The 8,435-nt window shown below is 45.4% G+C and overlaps 1 protein-coding gene across 1 annotated transcript; it reads right to left on the bottom strand.

Moving 5' to 3' along the window:
• Positions 1-436: 436 nt before the first annotated feature.
• On the bottom strand, positions 437-8,315 carry DNAAF6 (dynein axonemal assembly factor 6). Its single transcript, XM_010715039.4, has 7 exons — positions 8,158-8,315; positions 7,954-8,052; positions 6,048-6,111; positions 4,916-5,021; positions 3,090-3,186; positions 2,492-2,577; positions 437-1,192 (listed from the first exon to the last, which is right to left on the bottom strand). The coding sequence occupies exons 2-7, from the start codon at positions 8,044-8,046 to the stop codon at positions 1,063-1,065; spliced, it is 576 nt and encodes a 191-aa protein (XP_010713341.3). The 5' UTR covers positions 8,047-8,052; positions 8,158-8,315; the 3' UTR covers positions 437-1,062.
• Positions 8,316-8,435: the final 120 nt, after the last annotated feature.

Below are 8,435 nucleotides of genomic sequence, written 5' to 3'. Positions count from 1 at the left end.
CTTTCCTACCTCAAGTTCAGCAGCATGGATGCCATCCATAGCCTAGCTGGCCAATTTTGTTTTATTTTTATAGCCAGACAAATGCAGGACCCAAAGCCATTTTATTTTTGCAGTGATTAAAAGATTTGATTAAGACCCATCAAAGTACCAGCCCTGCTTGTCCTCTCCTCTTTGATTGCTGAGTGGATCTCTTTGCTTCCTGCACGTTTAACAGCACTAAGTGAATGTATTTGCCCAGAAGGTGGTGAGAGAAATCTCTTGGTTACCCATCTCTGTCGCTCCAGATTAGACCTGAAGGCCAAAACAAAAGCTCCTGCTGCACTTCAGCCCTTTAAGAAAATGGTACTTTGTAATGCAAAATTCCCCTCCTTCCACTTTTAGGAAGTCTCTGGGGGGTATAACGCAGAGGAGGAAGAGTGAAAAGTAACCAGAATGGTTCATTAGAGCATATTCTTTTATTAATAAAGATCAGAAGAATAGCTGGAGGGACAGCAGGTGAATGGATGACATTGAACCATATATTGTCAAAAACCATTCAAAAGAGCTGAGTTGTTCAGCAATCCAGCAGTAGCTACCTGCCTTGTTCTGCCAGGGTAAAGAAGCCTCAGAGATGTGGCTATGGATCCCCAAAGAGTTTTGGAGGGGATCTGAACTGGCCTCAGTGCCAGCATTGGGGGCCAAATACACCTCACTTGCAAGTCTTCCAACAGTAACCACGAACCAGGGCTGCTGGTCAGAGCCTCCTCGTGCTACTTACAGACACTAACCACAGAAAGACTTTCCCCACCTTGCAGACTTCGTGATCTCCTATTTTCCAATTCAGAGCTCGTGTCGGACTGCAGGAAGCAGAATGTTAACCAGAGCAGTTCAAGAGGCAGACAGCCCCAGCTTACAGGATCTGTGGGTGTGACGAATTGACCTCCTTTTCCTCCTGACTTACTGAATTTATTCCATTATGGTCCCCCTGGACTGATAAAGGGGACCAATCTCACGACTACTTAGATTTTGAAAAGACTTCAGATTTACAGAGATTCCTTTCTGTAAAGTTCCTCCACTTCTCTATCAGGCAAAATTGATGAAATCAAACTCCCTTCTCATCCTTAGGGTGACTTCCAAGAGCTCCTCTTCAGAGAGGAAACGAGCTTTCCCCTTCTTGCTGTCCACAGGGCAAGGGAGATGCAGCAGCAGCTTCCTGTCAAGGAGGACACAATGAGTTTTAATGGCCCAAGCCACGTGAGCCATTGAGATAGCACTGAAAGCCATTCTTGTGATTCAAGAATCAGTATATCAAGGAAAGTCCATTCTGTATAGCCTTCCCATGACAAGCTACACAGTTCTGCAATACTGCTACACAACCATATAGGCCCTGGAGGATTTCCAACATCTCCTTTCTTTTGGCTGTGGCTACAACAGCTTCCAGCGATGGATTGTGAGTTCTCTCCACTGTTGTTGCTTCCACACAATGCAGAGGAAGGAGAAGCTGCACTGATAATGCTCTCCTGGTGGTAAAAACCTGAAAAATGCCTACAGAGTCTGGGGGAGCTTGTATTCTATAGCAAGAAACAACCGGCACAGCTGGATTAGAGGTTCTGGACGGACTGGTTTCAAAGAAGACACACCTACCTACCCTAAAAGACAACATGGTAGTGTGGATACGGGGGTTACTCCAAACTGGGGTTCCAGACCTTTTCAACTGTGTTGTAGGAGCCACAGCCAAGGTACAGTCAAAACACACTTACACCTCACCTACAGAAGTTAAGCAGCTGATAGCACATGGAAAAGTCCACAAGATCAGTTGGGCTTACAGTCAGCCCCAGGACTGTGCAGTGGAAAACAATTCCTTTGAGCCCTCCCATACATCTGTGAGAACAGAGTGTTTCTTCGTATGTAGAACTTGAGATCTTATTTGTTTCTTTCATACTGAGCAGATTTGCACTTACATCTGCAAAACAGCACTGGCTCAGGCTGTACCCAAGCAACCATCAGATTTACAGCAAACGTTTTATTTGCAAGGCTTGTGACTTGAGACAGCTGGATACTAAGATAATGGCAGATGTGAGTCACCAAAAAGACAAAACTGCAGAAGAAAACAGAAGTGAAGGATTTACTACACCTGCAGCATTGCATTAAGCTACCTCTTCTACTAACTTCACGTTACACAAGTCACAATCTGGACTGTTACTCTTCTTGGCTTTCCTGTTTCAGAGCACTCCCAAGCATTCTTTCAGCACTGTTGCATCTTTAGGTTAAATTTCTGCAGGGGGTAACTAATTCACACTCCTTTTGTCTGTGAGAAAGGTGACTTTTCTGCAGTTAGTCCCCTAGGGACAGAACTGATTTTGGTCTTAATCCACAGTGTGCATCTTGAACTGACTGATGCTAACAGAAGGCTATTCACGTGTGAAGTCCTCCCACACCACACTCAGTGCAGGAAGTCTGTCTGAGGAGAGGGTTAAGCTTTCCTGTGGAAGCACTGTGCTGTCTGACTTACTTCTGGGGAGTTCGGAGGTCAAGAACCTTGTCCTGGATATCTAATGTGATGTCTGAGAACTTTGTCTCTGGCAGCTTGATTTTAATCTGAAACGATGGGCAGAGTTAAAGCTGTGATTAGATATGTAGATCTGTAAATACAGCTCCAAAAAAATCACACAGCAATCGTACCAAGAGAGCAGGGAGGTCATTGATCAGATCATACAGGACTGGATCTGTTAGGCTGGCAATACTGTGGCATCCTGCTAACTCATAACTTTGTAACAAATGCAGGCAGATGAAAATCATCTCCTTCCCAGACTCTCCCCATCCCAAAACTGTGTCCAAGGTGAAACCTTGTTTTAGGACTGTTTTCATCTCCCTCTGTGACACATATTGCACAGCTTCTCTTCAGCTTCTTCTCCTTGAGGAGATGTACATGAGTTCCTCAGGTTAGTAAAAGCAGATTAAGCTACAAACACTTGGATAATTCCAAACTAAAATCCCACAGGAGGCTGAAGGCAGCCATGCAGCTTGGTGCTTATGTTCTGTCTCAACAAGAGGGTAAGATTGGGCAGAAAAAGGGCACAGAGAAGGGATGGGAAACAGGCTCAGCTCACCACCATATCTTCACAGCAGGCCGTGGAAGGGTCTTTCCTGCTCATCCCAAAGAAGACATCCTCTGTTCCCACCTGCTGTTTGAATGAAATCTCATACCTGAAAAAGAAGAGCAGTTGGCTAACAGCAGAGATAGGCCAGGAGGCTGAGGGAAATCATATTTCTCAAAGGGTCATCAATCTTTGTATGAATACTCATGTCCTTATCACATTCTCTCCCATTTCCCAGTCTTCCTTCAAGTCTTCAAGCCAACTGCACTGGATTTCTGTCCAGAGCCATGACAGTTTGCTACAACACGAGCATTCACCTCCCCAGGCAATCACTGTGCTGCCTCTACTTCACTATCCAGCACTGCAGGATCGTAGAGCAGAAGAGGCATTCTGAGTGAACGTGGACCTCAGCAAGTAGCCAAAGCACAAACTTTTGGGAAAAGGCCTGGAAAAGGGTGCTGTCAACTACATGTTCTGTCACCCAGCTATTCTTGCAGCTTGGAAGTGCCTCTGTTATCTTGCCTAGTTTTAATTGTTTTGCATTTGGCCAACATTAATGTTATTCCCCTCCAAATCAATTTGTTTAATTTAGAACCCTACAAAATCTAGAATCACACGTTCCTTTGCTCTCGATATTTAATGAATGAGGGAATACAAACTGAAAGATTGCATTTAGAACATATTACTCCTGCTAAATTGAGCAAAATAAATGGAGCCTCTTCTCAAAGCTGTTGGAAAAAAGTGTACAGAAAGTATTTTTCACATCTCCAGTGCTGTGTGCATATGTAATAATTCCTAAGTCAATGAGAAATCTGTCTAGCAGCTCTGGATGCACCTCTAACCATCTGTTTTCCTTTTGGGCCTTTTCCTACGATTTAATTTGATGAACTATTACAAAGATTTATACTCTTGTCTCATCTGTGCAACACAGGACGTAATTGCTGGAGGCTGGAGAAGGGCTGCATCACAGCCCTTTCAGCAGGGAGGGAAGGGTCAAAAATAGAGTGAAATAAAGCTCCTGTTGTGCCCACAGTGCAAAGGAGGAGCATTCCATACCTCACCAGTGATAGATTCAGGAACAACTACACCACAGTGTGGGTGCAGCTTCACGGCCTTCAGCCCATCTGTTCCAGCACGCAGTGCTCCAGGGCAGTGCATCACATCACAGTGATGATCAATTCGAACCCTGCTTTGCAAATTACTCGACCCTGAAGGCTTTCTGACCTCTACAAACTACAACATAACTAACATGCTTGCCTATTTCTAAAGTGTTGTACTTCTAGAAGGAAGGGAAAAGACTGTTTAAGGCTGTCCCTTTTAAGGCTGTCCCTTGGGAAGCTAAGATTGAATAAAAAGATTTAGAACTGCCAGCATAAAGCCTTCCTTCCTATGGTGGTAGTTGTCTCTGAAGAGTTTAATTCTTTGAAATAAACATAAGTTGGAGTGCTTTATGAATCTGAACATGAAAAGTGAATGCACTTCAGCTGCAGCAGGAAGAACCAGGTACTTCACACCAACGTGGCATGTTTCAGAGCCTCTACATCATTTTGCTGGTCTGCTTCCCCTCCTCATCTCATTTTGTACAAGCATCTGACACTGCAAAGTGTCTTGTGACAAGAAAAATCAACTCTACCTTTCTGTTATGAGATCAGAAGGTTTCCAAGGGAGAAGTTACAATCCCTCCTTGCTTGTTGCTTCACTTGCACTGCTGCTGTCCTTCCATCAGCTTTTCTTGACGTGCTCTCCAGACCACTGTGTTTCACTCACATGGAAGCTGTGCGACCCATCTTTGCATTATAACCACGTCAAACCCAAGCACACCATCTCAGATCACTTACTCTGGCTGTTCTCTAGGATCCCAGGTGTCGTCAAATTCGGATCCTTCCGGGACCTCTTCTGTGCTCCAAATGGTTTTGTTGTGTTCAGACTGCACTTGTAAGGTATCTGTAAGCAATAAGAAAAATCCCTGTTTCTTTCCCTTGGTTTGCTGAAAACTTTCAGATTTCTAGACTCTAAGAAAAAAAACCTTTTCATCAAAATAAATTGTAGCGAGTGATCTCATTCCCTTCAATATCATAAAGGATCAGAATTTGAAGAGGGAGGACATTTTCTATTCCTTTCCCTTAAATCTCCTTTACCCAACCTCTATGCCAAGGAAATTGTCCTTTCAGGCATAAGATATCCAGCGCTTCAAAATGATTAAAGTGGAGAATGATGAAATATTAATCTTCCCCCATGTCTCTGACACGAGATTTTAAGTGAGCAGAGTCACTTATAAAAGGATCTCTCCCTCACATACAAAGCCATCAGTGACTGAGCACAGCCCAGATGAGGTACTGACGACTCAGGAAAGTCCATAGCAAAAGAACACGGACTGTCCCAAACCTACAATGAAATGGTCACACTGACCAGGGTTTGCAGACAAAGAGCAAGGCGCAGTAAGAAGAAAACAGAACAAATGTTCTCAGTCTGTTGAGGGCAGTCCTGAGCTAAGCTCATTTCTCATGCCACGTGTTCTGGGGACAAAGGCACACACCTGCGCTTCACAGCACACCTCCCAGCCCCTCATCCTTCATCCAGACTCGGTTTTGTGCAGCTCACCCCTGAAGATCCCTCCAGATGCCCCCTTAGAAGCCTCCTGCTTGCTCTAGGCAGTAACAATTCCCTGAGAGTATCTCTATGGAGCTTTTTGCTGCCCACTTATGACTCCTGCCAGCCTACATTCTGTGCTCTGCTTATCATCACCACTGGAGGTGCTGCCCTCCAGAGTTACCTTTTCTGCTGCTCTTTATATATTCTGCAGTTAAGTTTCCAGCAAAACAAGAATTTTAGTGTAACTATAACAATGTAATGGGCTTCCACCTCAAAGGTCCACTCACTTATTGAAGTAAACCATCTGTGATAACTTGCAACAGCTGTTGCAGTCTGTTAACACACAGCTGAGTGCTAAGATATACAAACACTCCTTACCAGTAGTCTCTTTCTTTACTGGTCCAATGCTACCAGGAGTCATGGCACTGACAGAACAGCACAGCTGCAAAAACCCAAATGGGACTCCAATTAATTATCATAGACCACAGCTGATTAACAATCACATCAGTAATTACAACACATTATCAAAAGTCACTGCTAGAGCCAAAAATTCCTCCATTTCATGACTGAAGCACAGAATCTCTCTCCCTCTCACTAAGCACAGCACCCCAATGCACAGGGTGCAGGCAGGACTGCCAGAAGCAGTGCTGCAGCCTGCAGTGCTTCTCAAAGATTCGTTTCCATGGCATTTTGAGAAAATTGTTGTGCTTTGCCTGCCCTGAAAATATTGCAAGAAGAAGCCAAGGGTGCTACGTGCAAACTCCTTTTAACAGTAGAGATCATATGAGGCAACAGCATTTTCCTCTAATCATGAATCAATTTAGTGCTAATAGGCCAATGTGAGGCATTTCTATCTATGTGTGAAGATCCCTCGGTTTGATAGAAGTGCCTCATCTGCAGAGAACATTAAATTAAATCCAAACAAAGATTTCAAATTGCCCAGCTTGACTCAGGCTTAATTGACAGAACTTGTAGCAATTTTCCCTTTCTGCCTCTGAAGTGTCATTCATTTTATTATTAAGATGTAAACAAATTCTTTTTAAAATCGGGATGTTTACTGCAATAAACTTCTGAAGCAATAACTCCAGCTTCAGAAAGCCAGCATTTAAGAGCTGAAGGGCAGCTGGAGCGTGAAGCACCACATTTACCAGCTACAGAAAGGAACTTCTAGGAGATATCTTTTCCCCAGATGCCACAATGGCCACTGTTTGCACACAGCTGCCAGGCCAGCCAGCTGGCTCTGCTCTGAGAGCTGATGAGGAGCTCAGATGCTCACTGTTTTTGTTATCTGCGTCATAATGCAACTTGTTCAAAATTCTAAGAGACTTGCCAACATTTTGAGCAACCTCTGTGGCCCTGGCCAACATATCTGGTGGCATCTGTGGCCCTTCCTGAGCAGGGAAGGGCAGATTGTTTCTCCTAGCACCCATGTGTGCCTACGTAACTGCACAGCTCCATGTTGCAGGAGCAACAGAAGTTCTTCTGTGATTTGCTGCAAGTCCTGAGACGAATTGATATAAAAGAACGTAGAGATATTTCTCTCAATAACCATTCAGATCGTTCATTTTAGAATGATTACTTACCCTCCCGCATTCTATAGTCCCCAGTATACCTATTGTACTTCTGTGATCAATTGTGCTTCTTTAATGCCTGGTACAGAATTAACACATTCCACTTCTGCTGGACGTTTCAGTCTTTACTCAGAAGCTGCATACTGCTGTAATTGCCCCCACCTCTAAAAGACTTCAGAGAAAAGCAGGAGGAAATCTAAGCACTCAGGGCTCTCTCAGCCACATCTCGTTCCCTTTAGGCTAAAAAAATAAACATCCCTCCCATTCTGTTTACGAGGGTGGATAGGACAAGGGGGAATGGTTTTAAACTGAGACAGGAGAGGTTTAGGTTGGATATTAGGAGGAAGTTTTTCACCCAGAGGGTGGTGAGGCACTGGAACAGGTTGCCCAAGGAGGCTGTGGATGCCCCATCCCTGCAGGCATTCAAGGCCAGGCTGGATGTGGCTCTGGGCAGCCTGGGCTGCTGGTTGGCGACCCTGCACACAGCAGGGGGTTGGAATTGGATGAGCATTGTGGTCCTTTTCAACCCAGGCCATTCTATGTTACGATATGATATATTCTTGTGGCACCCAAAAATATCTCCTAGTTGTCTCAGCCGCTCCAAAACCTTCCAAGGTTTTATTTCCCTCTTTATTTGCGCTGGGAAAAGCGAGGTTTGCATCTCCTTAGTTAATTACGTTGGGCACTGTGAAGAAGTCACACAAAAGACTCACACCAAAGTCATCGTCGTCCTCATCCCCACGTGCATCACTGAGCAGCTTGGCAAGGGACTGCAAAGAGCCGACTGCAGGCACATCCACCTCCATCCTCACCTACAGGGGAAAACCAGCACCACAGGAACCACAAAGCCTTTGTACTGCGCTGCCCTTCTCCGAGCACTGTGTGATAAGTACCAAATTAGATCAAAGCCTATGTACCTTGCCTTTCCCTTGTAGTCTGGGTCTCGGAAGACACCGCCTCACGTCACACAGAGCAGCACAGGACCATAAGGCCCGGCACCGCCGCCTCCCGCGTCCGTCGTTGCTGAGGTAACGGCCCCCCTCTCCTTTTCCCGCCTCCTTTAGCCCTCGCAGCCAATCCAACAGAGCCGAGCAACGAGTGGCGGCAAGACCAACCAATCGTTGACGAGGGCGGGAACGCGCGGCCGGCGGTTGGACAGCTGGGGAGAGCGAGTGCGGGCGCGGGCGTTGGGCGC

This window comes from Meleagris gallopavo, chromosome 9 (genome assembly GCF_905368555.1).
Source record: "Meleagris gallopavo chromosome 9, MGAL_WU_HG_1.1, whole genome shotgun sequence".
Classification (NCBI taxonomy): domain Eukaryota; kingdom Metazoa; phylum Chordata; class Aves; order Galliformes; family Phasianidae; genus Meleagris; species Meleagris gallopavo.
Note: the sequence above shows the minus strand (reverse complement) of the source record. Positions and strands in the feature narration are given on the sequence as shown.